Here is a 19,798-nt window from a genome sequence, read left to right as displayed (position 1 = left end):
GATGAAGTATGCAGACCCAAGTCCAGCAGCCAGAGCCTGGACAAAGGCAGTCAGGCTGCAGCCTGGTTCTACCTGTTTCTACAGTAGGATCACCGTGACGACCGCTTTGAAGTCTTCTCATCTTTGCTTTGTTTGTATGTAACAACTAACTTAAAGATTGTGTGTGTGTGTCCTCATTAGGATAGAGATCAGTGTGTGGGACTGTACTCTCAGGTTTATATTGTTTAGAACTATAATTATCAAATAATGAGTTTTGGGTCATTTTACTGAGTAATGAGTAATGTAATGAATATTATAGCAAATTACTTTCTCGGAGCAGTAATTAAGTAATCCACTGTATTACTTCTAAGAAAAATAATGAGTAATATGTTACCTTTAGGCAGCACGGTGGCACGGTGGTTAGCACTGTTGCCGCACAGCAAGAAGGTCCTGAGTTCAATTCCACCATCAGGCCGGGGTCTTTCTGTGTGGAGTTTGCATGTTCTCCCCGTGTTTGCGTGGGTTCTCTCCGGGTACTCCGGCTTCCTCCCACCGTCCAAAGACATGCAGCTTGTGGGGATAGGTTAATTGGATAATCCAAATTGCCACTAGCTGTGAATGTGGAAGTGAATGTGAGTGCGAATGGTTGTCTGTCCCTGTGTGTTGGCCCTGCGACAGACTGGCGACCTGTCCAGGGTGTACCCCGCCTCTTGCCCTATGACAGCTGGGATAGGCTCCAGCGCCCCCCGCGACCCTGAAAAGGATAAGCGGAAGCGAATGGATGGATGGATGGATGTTACCTTTCTTGAGTGTGTGTGTGTTGTAATGATGTGTGCGAGAGAGAGAGCCTGAATGAATGAGCTTGTAATAGAAAGCGCCTTGGCTGCTCAGAGCAGAAAAGTGCAGTAAAAGAAGTCGTAGAGTTTGCAGAACCGACACAAAGACTGTGAATGTCTTTGCCACACACTCAGTGACCCTGTCAGGATCATATGTACTCATGCAGAGTCAATCCCAGGCGTGGCTATTTTTTATTGTGCATTATTGTTTGGAAGACTTTAGTGTTTCTATAATCTTTTGTCACATTTCCTGGTAGTACTATATAAAACGTGTTACTCTTGTCTTTCTCTGTGTTTGTTTGTTAACATTTCTTTGTAGCATTCTCGTATTTCTTTATAATATTTGTAGTGTTTTGTAGTCTTATAGTATTTTGTGCATATTTTGCATTTCTTCACCATTATGGCTTTCTTTGTGGACATTTGGCCTTTTCTAATGTCAGCCCCATTTTTTGTTTTTTTATTTTATTTTTTATAGTCTTTCTTTATATTTTTTCTGTATAGTTTAATCATATTTCTTTACAGTATTTTAAATGGTAAATGGCCTGTATCTGTATAGCGCTTTGCGTAGTCCCTAAGGACCCCAAAGCACCATCCACACACTGGTGATGGCAGCTACATTGTAGCCACAGCCACCCTGGGGTGCACTGACAGAGGCGAGGCTGCCGGACACTGGCGCCACCGGGCCCTCTGACCACCACCAGTAGGCAACGGGTGAAGTGTCTCACCCAAGGACACAACGACCGAGACTGTCCGAGCCGGGGCTCAAACCGGCAACCTTCCGATTACAAGACGAACCGCTAGCTCTTCAGCCACGATCGCCCCAGCACATATTTAACATATATTTTTCGTCTTTTAGCTTTTTGTTGTTTATTAGCATGTTTTCTTCTAGGATTTGTTTTCAGTGTTTTAGCATGTCTTGTAGATTATTACTATTTTAAATAGAATAGAACAGAATAATCCTTTAACTGTCCCACAAGGGGAAATTTGGTTGTAACAGCAGCAAGAAAAACACATATACAAACAAACAAACAGCACACAGGACACAGAACAGAAACATACACAATTTTTTTTTTTTACATATATAGCATTTTTGAATCTCCTAGTCATTTAGTATTTTGGTCATCTTTTATCTTTTTTTTTTACATTTCTTTAGAGTATTTTAATTATTTAAGTATTTTCTGTACATTTGTAATCTTTTGGCATTTTACAGTAGTATTAATATTTCTTGTGCTTTGGTTCTTTTTTAACATTACTTTGTGGTACTTTATTGATTTTTGTAGTCTTTAACTATTTTCTGTAGTTTTCAAATACATCTGTACTATTTCAGCATGTGTTGTGTATAAACGTGTCTTTTTACTCTTCTAGCGTATTGTTTTAGCAGCTCTTTGTAGTGTTAGCATATCGGTTCCCTCTGAACTTCTGGAAACTTTGTTTGGTGCACAAATCAAACAGAAACAGCAGATCTGATTATCAAGAAGCTTTATTGTTGTTATCAGAGTGAGTATAATCATCATCGTCATCATCATCATCATCATCATCAGTCCTGTTGCTATGGGCCTGTGTGCTGGACTGCAGGAGGCTGTTAGCATGCAGCAGAGCCGAGCAGACAGACAGGTAGTCAGACAGACGGGGCAGAGAGGTAGACAGGTGGACAGGTAGTGAGGTAGGGGAACACACAGGTAGACGGACGAGAGGACAGACAGACAGACGGGTGGGGGGACAGGTAGCTATTGTGTTATTTACATACAGGTAGGCAGATGCATTAGAAAGCTTATTGGCTGTCTTCCAGAGGCTCCACCCCTCGCTCATCTGTGTCAGCCAATGCCCTGTGAGGAGGGGCGGGCTCCGCAGGCTGGGGGGAAGGGTGTGAGGAGGATGAGGAGGAAGAGGAGGAGGAGGATAGGGAGAGGGGGAGGTCTGGCGGTTGTTCAGTCTGTAGCCTCCCGTCCCCCTCCGCCTCACCTCCCATCATTCCCTCCTCCACTTGCCCCCCGCTGGCCCCTCCTCCTCCACGGGACCCAGCAAACTGCAGGTGAGGCAGGAGGGTGGCTGGGGCCTCCTTCTCCCTCTCCCCTGCTGCCTCCCTCTCGCGCCGCTCAGCATACAGCGGGGCCTCCAGGCCGAGGTAGGATGCGCTGAGCTGCCGCAGGTCCAGCTCAAAGGGGCTTCCACTGGACTGTGCCACCGACTCTGCCCCCTGACTCCCACCTCCTCCACCTGCTCCTCCTTTCTTACCCTTACGGGGGTGGGAGGTTGCAGAGGTGGGGAGGCCCTCGGGGAGGAGAGACTGGATCTTTGGGAGCCAACGTTTGCGGACTCTGCGGGCGTTGGTGCACATGTCGGCTGCAATGACGTTCATCTCGCTCTCCTTAAAGTTAGGAGCAAAGTTCTGACAGTACACTGAGGAGGAGGGAGGGGGGGGGGGGAGAATCTCAATACTTTTTAAAATACAATAAAAGGCAGAAATCATGACTCACAGTGTGTGTGTGTGTGTGTGTGAGTGTCCATGTGTTCCTGTCTAGCTATCTTTGTGAGGACCGAAATCTGCATTCTACTATACTTGTGAGAACCAACAGTCAGAGAACACAAACATCGAGGACACACACCGGTCCTCCCAAATTTAAAGGCATTTTTGAAGCTCAAACTGTGGTTTTAGTGTCAGGGTTACAATTAGGTTATGTTTAGGTTTAGGGTAAGAGTTAGGGTTAGGCATTCATTTTTAATGGTTAGGGTAAGGGGCTAGGGAAACCATTATGTCAATGAAGGTCCTCACTAAGATAGCTGAACCGGCGCGTCTGTGTGTGTCTTACGTTTGACAGTGTTTAACACTCGGTTGTCCAGGGGCTTCCGGCTCGGATCATTGGTGGAGGAGCGGATCCCTGTCCCGCAGCTATTGGCCAGCGTGTTTCTATGGAAACCATAACAACCCAATCAGCACCTATACCAGCTGTAGGTTCCCCTCCCCCTCCCACTCCGAGACGTGTGACTGAGCTGTTATGTAAAGCAGCTGCTGCCGACTGTCAGAAGCTTCTGGAAGATCTCATACAGCCCCGGGCCACATGGTGTCTGATGATGTCACAGCGTCTGGGTCGATAAGCGTTTTAGAGGCACATAAATATGACTGATTGATAAACGTGAGTTTCTGACCATCAGGTTTCACATCGACACACATCAGGACAAATCCAGACATTCATCCACGCGTGACACACGGGTCATCCATCAGTTCACATGGTCATTAACGACGTCGGCGTAAAAACGCCTTTCAAAGGCATTTGTATGTCAATGAAACATCAGCAGGTGCGCTCTAACATTACTGTGGGCCTCAGGGCTCATGGGGGGGAAGTTCTTAAACATCGAACATAATTACAGGTGACTCCCAAAGGTTTGTCAGGACGTCAAATGTCCCACCAGGGGAGAGAACACTAGATCATATTTACTCCAACATCAAGCATGCATATAGAGCCTTGCCCCTCCCCCACATCGGCCAGTCGGACCACCTCTCTCTCCTGCTCTCCCCAGCCTACGCCCCCCCCCCCCCCCAGACACAGTGCCAGGCCCTGGACTGGACCATATGTCTGTGAAGGTTCTCAGTCATCCAGGTCATCGTAGTCAAAGGAGCTTGCAAAGAAAAGCGTCTGGACTTCTTTAAGTTGCTTGAAGACGTTTCACCTCTCATCCGAGAAGCTTCTTCAGTTCTAAGGTCAAATGGTGGAGAGTCCCAGATATAAACCTAGTGGGAGTTTCCCCCCACAGAGGGACAAAAGGACCCCTGATGATCCTCTAATCGCCTGAGCCAAGGTGTGAAACTGGGCGTGGGTCCCAATCAGCCAGAGTTTCGGGTGTGTTCATTGTGAAACCTGGCCCCACCTTATCATGCGAATTCCTGAGGTCAGATGGCCCAGGATGTGAGTGGGCGTTAAGGCGTCTGGGAAGGGAACTCAAAACTGGATTATACAATCCAAAAACCCTGGATGACCAGCGAGGTCCGATCACTCCTCAAAAACTGTGACGCCGCCTTCAGGTCAGGTGACAGAGCTCTGTACATGGCTGCTCGAGCTGACCTGAAAAGGGGAATCAAAAAAGCTAAGACAGACCATAAAGGAAGCTGCAAGTCCCAGCTGTCCAGCACCAACACACGGGAGGTGTGGCACAAGACATCATCAACCACAGAGGATGTGAAAGCAGAAAACCTGAGTGTGCAGCTGGCAGAGGAAGTAAACAGCTTCTTCGCCCGCTATGAAACACCACAACAGCAGCGCTCATCTGCCTCAGCCCTGCTCCCATCCTCATCCTCACCTTCCTGCACCGCTCCACTCACTGTAACGGAGCACGATGTCAGACGTGTGCTCCTAGCAGTGAACCCCAGGAAGGCGATCGGTCCAGGCGGAGTACCTGGGAAGGTGCTAAGAGCGTGTGGCCACCAGCTCACCCTCATCTTCACCAGACTCTTCAACCTCTCACTGGATCAAGCAGCCATCCCATCCTGTCTAAAATCAGCCACAATCATCCCAGTGCCGAAGAAGTCTCCCATCACCAGCCTGAACGATTACCGCCCTGTGGCCCTCATGCTGGTGATCATGTAATGCTTTGAGAGACTAGTCCTTCAGCACATCCAGGACTACCTCCCCCCAGAATCTGACCCCCACCAGTTTGCATACTGCACGAACAGATCCACAGAAGACGCCATCGCCATCGCCCTCCATGCTGTGCTGAGTCACCTGGAACAGCGGCAGAGCTACATCCGACTGCTCTTTGTAGACTACAGCTCAGCCTTCATCCAGCCTTCATCCTCATCATCAAACTGGTCACTCTTGGCCTCCCTCCCCCCACATGTGCCTGGATAAAGGACTTTCTCACAAACCGGCCCCAGACTGTGAGGCTCCACCCCCATCTCTCCTCCACTCGCACACTGAGCACCGGCTCCCCACAGGGCTGTGTGCTGAGCCCCCTCCTGTATTCTCTCTACACCCACGACTGCAGTTCGACCCACAACAACAATCTCATCATCAAGTTTGCTGATGACACCACGGACTCATCTCAAAGGGAGACGAGGCAGCCTACAGAGAGGAAGTCCTGAAGCTGGCAGCATGGTGTTCAGAAAACAACCTGACACTGAACATGATTTTATTTTATATGCTGGAATATGCACAACATAGGTTTAAATTAGGAGTGGGCAATAGAAACGATATACGATAGAAACGATATAAATTTGGCCAACGATAGAGATTTTGACTATACCGCTCTATCGCGATAGCGCATGTTGGTGATGTCATCAAGCTGCGCCTGTTTTGGTCGAAAGCATTGCAGCGGCTACAACCATTATCATCTGCAAATTATGCCGACAGTCACAGCAAAGAGATGAAGCACTTTTGAAATATGGGGAAAGCCAAAAACTGCGCTTCCTCCACTTCTGTAACATTGATTCATTAATGCTGAATTCTCTGCAGCTGTTCTATTCCCATGTTGTTGCAGTATATTAATGACTAACCTCGTATTGTGGATGAATAATCTCAGTTGTTCTCCTGACTGAAGTTTGGCCCGTGTACAGCATCCTGCTATGCGATTGCATTTGTCCCTGACCACCAGAATCCCTCACGTTAACTTTTATCGAGTGGAAAAAAGTTCACCCTCCAGCTTCACTGTGCTAATGTTATGCTAACATAGCTGTGTCGCTAGCAATCACGTAGCACAACATCATATACCAGGTAGTCCAACTTCAGTAACCCTACAAACGCCACTGCTGTTTAGTTTTCTGTCTTCATTTATGTTGGAAGTGGTAGCAGAGCTGTACGTTTGAATTAGTTTCAAAAATCTCAGTCAGAACATGGTATGAAATGTTTAGGTGGAAACTAGCGAGCTAACTTCCTGCTAACTTCTAACTCCGTTAAATTTAATAAATTCTGTTTTCATGGATGTTAAAATTAATTGTTACACCTGGTAAAGCAGCAACGCTGATGATTTAATTAAAGATGAAAGAATTTAGACAGTTTTTAACTCTCAGTGTTCGTTTGACTTTGGGACCTGAAGATGACGGAGTTTTGGACCCAGATTACTCCGTGAAGCTCCTCCCTACGGCAGCGTAATGCTCTGACGAGCCATCAAACAGTGCAGCTTATCAAAGTTGTACTAAAACATTTTTAACAGATTTCTGCCCAAATCGGTTAGAGGTCAGTAAGCACAACCAGAATTCATACATAAGGCACACTCTCTATTTTTAAGAAAATTAAAGGATTTTAAGTCCTTATAGTGTGGAAAATGCGTTATACAGAAGAAAAGAATATATCGTGATATATATCGTTACTGCATGTGCTTCAAGTTATATCGCGATCAGAGATGGGCAGTAACGCGTTACTGTAATCTGATTACTTTTTTCAAGTAACGAGTAAAGTAAGGGATTACTATCGAAAAAGCGGTAATTAGATTACCGTTACTTTCCCGTAGGAACGCTGCGTTACTGCGTTACTAAAGCCGTGATTTTTTGCGAGAATGTCTCATGACAGTGACGTAAGCGAGTGCGACGTTCGTGACAACAGCTGTGTGCAGATCAACAATGGATCACATATCGAGTGCAGAGAGAGTGTGAGCGTGCAGCGTTTAAAGCGTGGAAGTACTGACCTTACTTTGAGTTTGATTCCATAAAAAGTGACAAAAACATTAGCGTCCGCTGTGCGTGGGAAGAAAACTTCTTTTTACAGCGAAAAAACCCCTAAACTTCCAACAAGCACCGAGTAGCTACGACGTAATGGGAAACTCACAGAGAAACTCGCGGATTCTTCCACTGACCGCGGCACACCTGCACCAGGGTAACCCTCCGCCTACCCCACTCCTGCTTTACAGGTGAAAATAGAGCAACAGGACCGCTGAGTCTTTGACTTTATTTATTTTCTGCTGTGTTTTACTTGCATCTATTTGAAAGACTGAGTGTAAACACAACAAATATTTTATTTTATGTGCTGGAATGTGCAGAAAATAGGTTTAAATGTTAAACTAATTTCTTCCAGTCAGAGAATGTTGCAGATAATTAAATCTTTGCTTGATGCATAAAGTTAAAAGATTAAAACTAATAAAACAAGTTTTAAAAAGACACTTTTCCATTTGATTACATTTTGTATGATGGATTATGCAGAAAAAGTAGAATTGGGCTGAAAGATCTATCGCTTTATCACCTCTTCAGGTTGTAAATCGTGTTTTTAAAAAGTAACTAAGTAATTAATTACTTTTGAAAATAAGTAATCAGTAAAGTAATGGGATTACTTTTTGGGGGAAGTAATCAGTAATTAGTTACTGATTACTTTTTTCAAGTAACTTGACCAACACTGATCGCGATATGAATTTTAGGCCATATCGCCCAGCCCAAGTTTAAATGTTAAACACATTTCTTCCAGTCAGAGACTGTTGCATAGAATTTGATTTTTGCTTGATGCATAAAGTAAAACATCAGGAAATCCCCGCGTAGCATCAGCTCATCAATGATTTCATAAACACTTCTGTCCATCTGTGCTGAGGAAACACCAGCAACTCATGAAACTCAAAGTAATCTCATGTTTGTAGCAATACTTTTAAAACTTTCATCAGATATGTAAGGTACCTAAAAACAGAAAAAATAAATGTTTGATTCTTTAAACTTTAACAGGAAAATCAAATACCTGGATTCAACAAACTTACCTTTAGTTCCTAATCCTGGTTTAGTTAAACCAGCCACACGGCACCACAACTTTTATGTTTTCTGTAAACTAAGCTGCTGCATCCATGTGACTCACCCAGGTAAGAGCTCACCTGTCAAAGAAGGTTGCTAGCAGCCTCCTGAGCAGCACCTTATGTTTGACTCCAGCACACAGGTGACAGTTCATCAGCTGACCTCGGGTCATGAACACACCTGAACCTGAACACACAAACACAGAGGGGAGCGTGTGTCACATGACGCTGGGTTACAGGTGTCTGAGATACAGTTGGACAGGTGTTCTGTTGTCCTACCTGCCACCAGCTCCACCTTCTCTCCTGGGTCTCCCTCGGTGTAGAGTGACGGGTGGCACCGATACCCAATCTGACTGATCAGACTGGCGGGAAGTGCCATGTTGTCCCGACCAACCAGCACGCAGGGCCGACGCTCATTAGCCAATGGGAGGGGGAGCATCTCCATCTTCTCTTGGACTGAACCAATGAGAAACAGGGAGGGGAGCGAGTGTCAGGAATCCCAGGAAGTAAAATGACCAAAACTCACCTGTTTGAGTTAATATGTGACATCAGTGGGGCCTGTATGAGCTGAAGGTTAACAAGTCCTGTTGGGGAGTCAATGAAGTGACATTAAAAACATAGAAAACGAGCAAAAAGGCAGAGAACCCACAGGATGACGTTTACATCGTCACCATGGTAATCGTCCTGTTAAGACAAAAGGACCCAAAACCTTAACCCCCTCTAACGTCTTACTTCATAGTGTAATCTTCACATATTCACACACACATCATCCTTACAGTGTCAGTGACTGTGTGATGGCTGAAATCAGTCCACACACTCACCTCATTAGTCTGGTTTGCAGGTAAACATGTATTTCAGTCATATTATTCATTCATTTCTAAACTTAAACCTAACAGTGATATTATAAAGTGCACATATTAGCACTGTGTGGGGTTTCTAAATATATTCTTTTATGTTAATTATGTTTTTGTTTCTTTGAGTTACCTGGTTTGGGGAGGTGTTTCCTGTCTGGGTAAACGGTGTGACCAGCGGGACCACCCATGTGCTTGTCAGCAACACGACTGTTTTAGGTTTAATGCTGTTTTGTGTCTAGTTAGTATTGGTGTTTGTTCTGTTTCCCCTGTTGTGTGTAAACGGTTTGGCCAAACCCCGTAAAGGTTACCCTGCTGTGTGTTTGTGTTTAGGTCAGTTTGTGAGTTAAGTTGTGTCTCCTTTGTTTGGGTAGTTACGTTTCTGTACGTCGCTTTTTGAGTAGAGTTATATTTAGCTGACCTCTTTTACGGGCCCATTAATTCTATTTTGAACTTTGTCTTTTTAAATTTTTTAGAGGATAAAATAAGAAAAATCCCACTTTGGAGACATTTCTCCTGTGTCCTGTGTGTCTTCGCTGCTCGGCCCCTCACTCACTTTGTCTTTAAGGATTTGCTAGCTTAGCTTAGCTTGTAGCTGACTCGCTAGCATGGCCTCTTCACCCGTTCCTCCTGCACTTTGTTCAGTTACCGGTACTCCTCAGCCTCCTTTAGCCATAATGATACTTGTAATAAATGCAGCCTGTCTGGAGCTCTGGAGGCCAGGATCACTGAATTGGAGACTCCGGCATCCTTGAAACACCCGTAGCTAGTCAGGCCCCTGTAGCCGGTGCAGAAGGTAGCGTAGGCCCTGCTAACTCAAGACAACAACTTATTTAGCATGTGTCATTTCTCCTCAGCATGGCTGGCTCAAATGCTTTTGTAGGGGGGGTTCTCTCTAATCACTTTGAAATGGTCAGTGACCAAAAATGAACTACAGACGTGCTTGAATCAGTTCAGGGCAGCAAACATATCCTTGGAAACAGGAGAACTGGGTAACCGGAGCCCCTGTTTACAGGATGCTATTTGAATAAAAAAGAAAATGTTTTGCATATCTTTCAAAGGAAGTGGCCGTGTGACTTCTGTTATCAATTACTGCCTTTTTGTTTTACATGAGGTATTAAACTGAACTCCAACGTTTTACAATGCCACTATTCATTCACACACTTGTGGAGGCAAGCTACGGTTGTAGCCACAGCTGCCCTGGGGCAGACTGACAGAAGCGAGGCTGCCCTATCACGCCATCGGCCCCTCTGGCCAACACCAGTAGGCGGCAGGGTAAGGTGTCTTGCCCAAGGACACAACGACCAGGACAGAGAGACCGGGGATCGAACCGGCGACCTTCCGGTTACAGATACGCTTCCCAATCCCCTGAGCCACGGTCGCCCATGGTCCAACGTTTTACTGCATCCATCCATTCTCTTCCTCTTATTTCTCTCAGGGTGGCGCAGGGCTGGAGCCTATCCCAGTCTGTCACCAACTGCTTGCTCATAGGGGGTCATGTGATTGTTGGGGTTTCTCTGCATTATTATAGGCTGCTTACCTTACAATATAAACCACCGTGAGGAGCTGTTCTTGTTATTTTGTGATGTATAATTGATATTGATTTGGGTGGTGGATAAATACTCACTGTAGGGGTTTCCGGGGTGTCCGTAGATGTGCTGATAGAGTCCGGGGTGTACAGCGTTGCTGTAGTAATCTTCCTCCAGCTCTTCCTCGGTGGGTGGGTGGGATGGGGGAGAGTCTGTGGGGAGACTGGATCCTCCTGGACTGGAGCGACCCCCGCCTGCCAGCAGGTAGGACTGCAGACCCGGAACCAGCCCTCCACCTGCACTCAGGTAACACAAAGCCGTGCTCCTGGAGGACTGGAGCTCTGCTGCAATGTCCACTCTGAGGAGAGAACCAGCAGGAGAAGAATGACATCACAAACCTTCATCAAGGTCCAAGCACTGGTCCCGGGTACACAGCTGAGGGTGGGATCCATTTATCTGGGATTCAAATCTCAGGGATCAGTCACAGGTACAAAGGTATATTTAATCCAGGTCGCCTCATACACAATATCAAACTTCATACGTAGAGTTAGTCAGGCAAAAACCTGACAATATAAAAGATGGATCTATCCACTTTGTGACCCTGCACCCTCATTGGTCATCGGCTCATCATTCACAAAGTAGACCCTCCCCCCTGTCATCTCCTGAATGAAGTGGGTGTGTTTGTGCCACACTGTCTCCCCCATTGCTTCCATTACAGTGAAGTGTTGGATCCACAGCTCAGTTCAGCAGCGCAGGAAGTCGTCCCATCCGAGGTGAGAGAGGCCTGGAGAGCACGTGTGGGAATTCTCCCTGAAGATTTCCTGCAGTCATCCATGCAGACGTTAAATAAGCGTGTGATACGAGATAAATACATCATGTATGACACACACATAAAGCATCATCTGTTCTTTCCGTCTGGTTACTGAACAGGTGGGCGGTCCTCCACCCTCTGCGTCTGGACTGGGCAGACATCTCTGACTCGGTTTGGAATAATCTTTCCAACACTGAGAAAACATTTCTGAGCCATTTCCTCACCTGGTCTCCTCTCCTCCTGTTCCTGCTGCTCCTCCGGCCTCCTCTGCAGGAGGCGTGTCAGCTCGCTCCTGTTTGATCCTGCTGACGGCGAGCAGCAGCTCCTCGGGGCTCAACGCCGGCTGGTCTGGACTCACTTCCTGCAGCTGGGGGGCGCCGTGCTGCTGCTGCTGCTGCTGGGCCGTCTGAGTGTCAAAGCCCCCGAGCTCGTCTGCTGAGGTTGTCTGTAAACACAAACGTTTAAATACAGTTACAAAGAGAAGAAAAACACATAAACAGTCTCCTGTGGCAGCTGCAGTTCTCCTGATGTCCACTAGATGCTGCTGTCTCCCACTAACCTCTGTTTAGACCCACCTGTGAGTCACAGCAGAGCGGTGAGGAGGCAGAGGAAGCCTTCATCATCATCAGCTCCATACCGCGCTCCACAATGTTCTGGATCTGCAGGTACCCGGCGGTGTACATGAGCACCAGCTGCTCGCTGGCCGCCATGCTGAGGCGCCCCGTGTAGCAGAAGGACAGAATCTGCTGGAAACACATCGGCGTCACTGAGGACGGGAGCTCGAACACCGCCTGGGAGGAGGAGTCAGAGGAAGAGGAGGAGTCGGCCGCAGAGCTGAACAGGTCTCTGAAGTAGAGCGAGGAGGCAGCGAGGACAGCCCGGTGCGCCTTGAAGGCCTGACCCTGCACCAGGATGGAGACGTCGCAGTAGTGACCCAGCAGCCGCTGCTCGTTCAGGCTGCCCAACACGCTGCTGCCGAAGTCGGGGATCTCCACCTGTAGCAGCCCCTCCGACATGGTGGTGGTCGTCGGCTCGCTGAGGTCGCAACGGGAAGTGGACGGCGGTTTGATGACGGTCCTGATGAGCCAGAGCTGGGCTGACGGATGCAGACAGCGGGGCGTTTAGGTGTCGGGGATGCTGCAGAAAGTTCCTCCAAAAAGTCTGAGGTCCATAATGCTGGTGCAGAACAAACAGTGAGGTCAAAGGTCAGCAAGGAGGCGGGGGGTTCAGGTTGAGAAGGAGGTGGTCAATCATTAAGATGCAGATCAGCTCGGTCCAGAGAAACAGCTGAAATGTAGAAAGGGAGACAAAAGGAGGAGAGGTCAAACCCTCACGGCGTCTCACGTGCCCACAGAACAAACCGAGGACACGTTTAACCCACGCCTGCTCGCCAACAGGGCAACAGGAAAACCTCCAACCTGCTGCAGACAGCCGAACGTCTCCTGCGGCGCGCCTCTAGAGTCCAACAAACAAAAACACTGAGCGCGCTCAAACACAGGGCGTCAGAAACATCAGGTGCACCCATTCAAACCTGAGATAACTTTATTTAAACCCATTAAAGGATCGAACAGCCGTTTCATCGAGTCTGTTTAAAAAACACGTTGGAGATAAATATTCCTTTCAGTTTTGTTTTCATTGTAAGTCTGAGTGCAGAGAGAAAAAGTCGAACTGACCACAGGTTCTAGTCCAAGTTCATGAAGCTTTATTATCGCTCAGGTAAGATTTAGACCCAAAACGAGTGGTCAGACTTTTAAATAATGTTTGCAGAGAGGAGCCGAGGTGTCTGCTCGAAGAGTCTTTGACTTCAGTGTAAAGAACTTATCTTTTTATTTTGTATAGTAAATGTCAAAGTGTTCAATATTCAAATTAAATATGGCTAAAAATTGAGCTCTTCACCTTTACTAAGAAGGCGGAGCTTCAGTTTAGAGAAATTTGAGGATTTTGATTGGATGTTGCCGGTATCATCACTGACCACTCTGCTCTGTCACCCAGATGTGGTCACCTCTGGATTGAAAAAACAACATGGCGGTGGCTCAAATGCTGACGCTGAAGCTTGAAAATACAGTTTTTGTATTATGATGTCACTGTGGCGTCATCAGGTGATCAGAGAGTGACAAACGCCAAAGTGACATCATCTCAGAAAGCCACGCTATGGTTGGTTTCTGGGGAATTCAGTGTTTTTAGTTATGACTGATGATTCTTTGTCTCGCGACCTTTTCAATGAAGCTGCATTTAGTTTCTGTTGAGTGGTTGGATCTCTAGGTCACGCTCAAAGCTGTTTGTCTGTGACGTGGAGGTGTGGGTAAATAAACAGGTGACGTGCAGACAGAGGTGTTTGCTGAGAGTCATGTGATCAGGAGGCAGCGTTCAGTCTGACGCATCAGTGTCTAACACACTGAGCTAAAGTCTCACAAACATGGAGGCTTTGTAAGGAAATGCATTCACGGGTGAGTCATCGAGCCGGGTCGGCCTGACGGACGAGGGGCATCGCGACCGCTTCGGCTGGCGTCTGTGGAAAGACAGTGAGTGTCTCACAAGAGGGTTCGGTCAGAAATATTTGAGGTGAGGCACCTCGGCACGCCGGGAGGAGGAGCCACAGCGCGAATGGTGTGCTGAGCGCGTCTCCATCACAGGGCCGTTGTTTCTGAACCAAACGATTCAGAGAGGATGACGTATCATTACTGACAAACGTGATCAGGTCATGTCAGTGGCAGTTGTGAAGCCACGGAGGGTTTTATTTTTCCTGTTTTGCCTTTAGTTTGGAAATTCTGGTTGTTTTAAAATCAGTCACTGTAGTGAACAGTGTAGCGATTTAAGGGTTTACCTTCAGTCAGCTTTGAGCACGAATCAGAAACGCTGCATTTACAGTAAAGTGATGCCAACGTGTGGGCAAAGCTACGGCAGGTGGGCTGAGAGAAGGGACGCGCTGTTTGAAAAGTTGCATCTTTGTTCAAACTTTATATGACTTTGCATCTACAGACGGGACGTCCTTTGGGATTACTTCCAAAATCACACTTCTGCTATTCTGAATGAATCTGAACTAATGAAACAGCTTTGCAGTTCAAGCATTTGTTACTCCCTGTTTTCTTCTCTTTTCTTGTTTGTTGCCTGAACTTGTCTCATATCTCTTCATTAGTTGGAAAACATTTAATTTGGAAATAAATTCAACAACAAAGCCATTAGACGAACGAGTCGGTGAAAAGGAAATCCTTGCTTCTCTGCTCTGATGGCCATGTATGAGCTGCCAGAGGTTGTATTTATTAACCATGAAGTACACTGGTCCCTCGCTATAACGCGGTTCGCCTTTTGCGGCCTCGCTGTTTACCAGATTTTTTTTGTGCAACTTTGCTTTTTATTTTTTATTTTGTTTTGTTTTTCTTACAGCGCATTGTGTTCTGCATCCTGATTGGCTGCAGACCACTGTCAATCTCCTCCATGCTGTGTCTCCTGTACAGTACAGCACGCGTTCAGCTTGTCAAATTTACATAAATCTTCGATCACTAGCAGTGTGACTCTGAATTGCTGTGCTGTATGTTTGTAAGTTTTCTCCCCAGCAAACACAACAATGTCGATGAAACATTTTGCACCGTCAGAGGCTCCTGTGGTAGCACCCAAAGGCAGAGGAAGATGCTAACTGTCGCACAGAAAGTTGGACTTCTGCTTAATGCTAAAGGAAGTTAGAAGTTACCGTATTTTTCGGACTATAAGGCACATTAAGCGAAACAAAACAGTCAAACTTTACTCAACTCATTCTTCTTGCTTCCTCTACTTCCGTACCATTGATCCATTGATGTTGAATTCTCTGACAGCTGCTCTACTCCCGTGTTCTGGACCTGAAAACAGGGTTTGATCTTCGGTTTCATTCTATAATACTCAACTTATTTTTCTACAAAGGTCTGAACTTTGTGTTTAAACAAGAGAGAAATGTGTGAAAGTGTGTAGTGAGGGGTTTTACAGCCTTAAAACATCTATAATCATTGTAAAACATAAAGCTGCTACTTCACCTATTGCGGGTTATTTTTAGAACGTAACTCCTGCAATAAACGAGGGACCGCTGTGACTCAAGCTGTCAGTAAGAAACTATATTTACATGGAAAGTGTTTCATTCAAACTGCAGCTGACTTTCAGCTGAAGGTGTTTTGTTCTGGTGTTCCACAGGGATCAGTACCAGATCCACTGTTGTTACATAAAGAATGGATGGTGTGTGTATATGCAGATGACACCCTGTATGAAACCTTTAAAATTGTACCGATTTTAACAAAAAGATGGGAACATTTGTTTAGTGCATGAATGAAATGTGCACAATCAGATGTGTTCAGCATCAGTTTCCTCACGTGTTTCCTTTGGTGTAATGTTTTAGGCTAAATGGTAAAAACACTCATTCGCTTCTGCCACTAACCAGACTTTGGTCAAGTCAGAGATCATTTAACGAACTTATTAATTTAAAGTTTGTTCTAAATTGTTTTTGTTTCTCAGCTTTCCAAAAACGTTGGGAATACAGAGAAACAATGTAACTTGTTACTCTGAAGTGTAGCTTTGAGACGTCACCTTGAGCCGACTGTTATTATGAACTGGCTCTATATCAACTGAATTGAAGATCCTGAATAGAGATGGGTATCGAAACCCGGTTCTTGTTGAGAACCGGTTCCCACTGTTTCAATTCCTTGGAAGTGTTTGCCATTTTTGCAAACGATTCCCTTATCGATTCCAGTCGCCCCGAATGACGTCACCACGTTGCGGAGCGTCATTTACCTGGCAGGAAACACGGCGCCTAAGCGGCTCAAACGCTCAAAAGTTTGGTTATACTTTATGAGAACCGATGACAACAGGGCAACTTGCAATACTTGCAAAGTAGATATTTCATTTAAGGGAGGAAACACTACGAATATGCAAAAGCATTTGCTCACAAAACACACGATGACCTTAAATGAATGTCGTGTTTTTAATTCCGCTCGACTCGTGAATCTCAGCCCAGCAGCAGCGGTAACGTTTGCACGTCCTCTCCCGTTAATGCGGCAGGTAAATAATCAGCTAACAGTGCATATTATGTTAGCGCGATCTGCCTTATTACAAAACCATTACTGTGCATTTAGTGACCATGATGAGAGAGACAGAGTCTGGCTCAGATGCTGGCAGTTCTCGCTGCAGGCTACCGGTAGCGTCTCCTTTCAGGCCGGGATAGACGAACGTCACCCAGCAGTGACTCAGTTTGTGGTCAAAGGCTTGCACCCATTTGCCACAGCAGATGATTTTCAGTAAGTGAATGTGTTTAATTGTAGGCAGGAACATTACTGGATATTCTTGTGTAATTGCTACAGAATAATTTATGGTATACTTTGTTATTGCTACAGAAGAATATTTATTTTATTATTTTACATTTACAATGTTTTCCCCGGGGACCCTGTGACACCCCATTGAAGAGCCGTAGGCTGTGGATCTCTTAAGATCTCACTGCTGGGTTTGTAAGGCCATGTTACTCCTAAATTTCTACCTTGTTCAAAGAGAAGATATAAAACAAAGCTCTAAGCTAATCGACCTTAGTGTCCTCCTTTTTTCAAAAGAATCGATAAAGAATCGAATCGTTAAACAGAATCGAAAATGGAATCGGAATCGTGAAAATCTCATCAATACCCATCCCTAATCCTGAAGCAGTGTTTGTCCTTTAGTGAGAGAAAAGCTGATGTTCTTTATGTTCCAGTTCAAAGTGTCTGCTGTCCTCCAGGCTAAACATGATGAAATGTAAAAGCATATGTGTTGTGTCTAATATCATCTCCACAGAAAGTTCCACGCTGCTGCAGAGATGTAAAGCTGAATGCGTGTCAGTGCTGGGACAGCCTCACAGTGACACCTTGTGTTTCGGAGGGTTTTATTTTCATGTGATAACACGATGACGTTTGCGTTCTTAAAGACAAGAAAGCTAAAGTCTGTGTCCAATGAGGGGCTTTCAAAGCTTCTCCTGCATGATTTTGCCTGAAAGACTAAACTCAGGGAGCAGAACTCTGTGTGCAGTTTTGACATAATCATCCATGAACTCACTATAAATAAATAATGGCCAGAGACATGGACCCAGACCCAGACCTGTGGTCCAGTATAGTCCAACATACTCAGCTAAAGTCCAGCAAACTCCACTACAGTTCAAACAGCCCAGCATAGTCTGCTCAAGTCCAACAGAGCCCTCTGCAGTGCTACAGTCCAGCAGATCCTTGTACAGCCCACTATGGTCCACTATAGTCATGTAGAATCCAGCACAGTCCACTGTAGTCCAGAACCGGTCCCTATGGTGCATGAGAGTCAACTACAGTCCAACCAAGTCCTTTACAGACCACTTCAGTTCAGTATAGTCTGCTAAAGTCCAGAAGAGTCCTCTGCAATCCATCGTCAAGGAAGTTCTCCTGTAGTCTATCAGAATCCCACACAGTCTGTTATAGTCCACTACATTTTAGGACAGTCTACCAAAGTCCAACAGAGTCCCCTACCGTCCAACCAAGTCCACCGCACCCCACTACAACCCAGCAGGGTCCAGTACAGTCCACTAATGTCCACAATCCAGCAGACTCCTCTATACTCTGCTAAAGTCAACCAAGTCCTCTGCAGACCACTACAGTTCAGAATATTGTGCTGAAGTCCAGCCAGGCACTCTACGGCTCACTACAACCCAGCAGGGTCCAGTACAGTCCACTAATGTCCACTACAGTCATCTACAATCCAGCAGACTCCTCTATACTCTGCTAAAGTCAACCAAGTCCTCTGCAGACCACTACAGTTCAGAATATTGTGCTGAAGTCCAGCCAGGCACTCTACGGCTCACTACAACCCAGCAGGGTCCAGTACAGTCCACTAATGTCCACTACAGTCATCTACAATCCAGCAGACTCCTCTATACTCTGCTAAAGTCAACCAAGTCCTCTGCAGACCACTACAGTTCAGAATATTGTGCTGAAGTCCAGCCAGGCACTCTACGGCTCACTACAACCCTGCAGGGTCCTCTATAGTCCTCTACAGTTCAGGACAGTCACCTGCAGTCCAGCAGAATCGTCCCCAGTGGACAGGAGCTCAGGACAGTCTGTTACCACCCAGCCGAGTCCTGCACAGTCCACTGTAGTCCGGCAGAGTTCGGGACAGTCTGCTACAGCTGATTCCAGGTGAGTGGTTCTCAGAGTTGAGCTCAGTGTTTTTGTTGTTTACGGAGCAGCAGACAGACAGACAGCTCAGAGTGAGGAACAGAGTTTGACAGCGCGACAGACAGACAGGTTAAACAGACAGTTTCAGAGTGCCGGGACAGACAGACAGCAGAGAGACAGCCAGTGGAGGACGGATGTCAGACAGTGAGACACCTCCTTACCTCCTCTCTGCTCCTCTTCCTCCTCTGCTTCTCCTCCATGCAGCAGGCAGGACGGCTGGCTGGGAGAGGTTTTCTTCTTCTCCTGCGCTCAGTCAACGCATCGTCTGGTGTGTCACAGGAGGGGGGGAGGGAGGAGGGGGAGGCAGAGACACAGCAGACAGCCGAGGAGGAGGAGGAGTCATCTGAGGACAGCGAGGGAGCTAATGCGGCTAACTGCCCTGCAGAGGACGAGAGAGAGAGGGGCGGGCGAGCATGCATTACATAGAACACACTGCAAGGTTGAACATTACTCATGAAAACTCGCTAAAAACACACATGTAGGCTGTCACACACACTGTCACACACACATCACTGCACATGTGTGTGTGTGTGTGTCAGTGTGTGTGTGTGTGTGCGCGTGTGTGTGTGTGTGTGGCATGACTTGGCCAAATGCACAGCGCTGCATTGCAGTGCTGAGGCTGAGTTGGCATGCCGAGTACATAGCGTGCATACTGCGACTGTGTGCCAGGCTGACACACACACGTTTATATCGCTGTCTCTGTGAGGACATCTGCTGTATGTACAGCCACCCACAGCCCCTGATCCTGACCCCCAAACAAAGTTTGAACAATCACACAGCCCTTTAAAGGAGCGTGACACACAGAGGCCAAAGGGTCCTCGCTCTGATGGTGAAACAGCCGTGCTTGGTCCTCAAAGCAATAGTCACACCAGCACACACAAACACAAAGCAGCAGTTTTGCAGCCTCAGCTTCCAT

The 19,798-nt window shown here is 46.5% G+C and overlaps 1 protein-coding gene across 3 annotated transcripts in view; it reads right to left on the bottom strand.

Annotated features, from left to right (window-relative positions):
- Window positions 1-2,279: 2,279 nt before the first annotated feature.
- The window catches only part of LOC113033551 (nucleus accumbens-associated protein 2-like), a 29,065-nt gene continuing 11,546 nt past the window's right edge, over window positions 2,280-19,798 (bottom strand). For 2 of the 3 annotated variants that reach the window (XM_026187466.1, XM_026187467.1), the window contains exons 2-10: window positions 19,044-19,261; window positions 12,277-12,988; window positions 11,926-12,146; window positions 11,607-11,711; window positions 10,989-11,248; window positions 8,790-8,966; window positions 8,592-8,697; window positions 3,626-3,723; window positions 2,280-3,215 (exon numbers count right to left, since the gene is read on the bottom strand). In XM_026187466.1, the coding sequence (XP_026043251.1) occupies window positions 2,587-3,215; window positions 3,626-3,723; window positions 8,592-8,697; window positions 8,790-8,966; window positions 10,989-11,248; window positions 11,607-11,711; window positions 11,926-12,146; window positions 12,277-12,717 (2,037 nt within the window). In that variant the 5' untranslated portion in view covers window positions 12,718-12,988; window positions 19,044-19,261 and the 3' untranslated portion in view covers window positions 2,280-2,586. The remainder of the gene's footprint in view (window positions 3,216-3,625; window positions 3,724-8,591; window positions 8,698-8,789; window positions 8,967-10,988; window positions 11,249-11,606; window positions 11,712-11,925; window positions 12,147-12,276; window positions 12,989-19,043; window positions 19,262-19,798) is intronic. The other variant, XM_026187469.1, reaches the window with a different exon arrangement.

The sequence above is a fragment of the Astatotilapia calliptera genome, chromosome 12 (genome assembly GCF_900246225.1).
Source record: "Astatotilapia calliptera chromosome 12, fAstCal1.2, whole genome shotgun sequence".
NCBI classification, from domain to species: domain Eukaryota; kingdom Metazoa; phylum Chordata; class Actinopteri; order Cichliformes; family Cichlidae; genus Astatotilapia; species Astatotilapia calliptera.
Note: the sequence above shows the minus strand (reverse complement) of the source record. Positions and strands in the feature narration are given on the sequence as shown.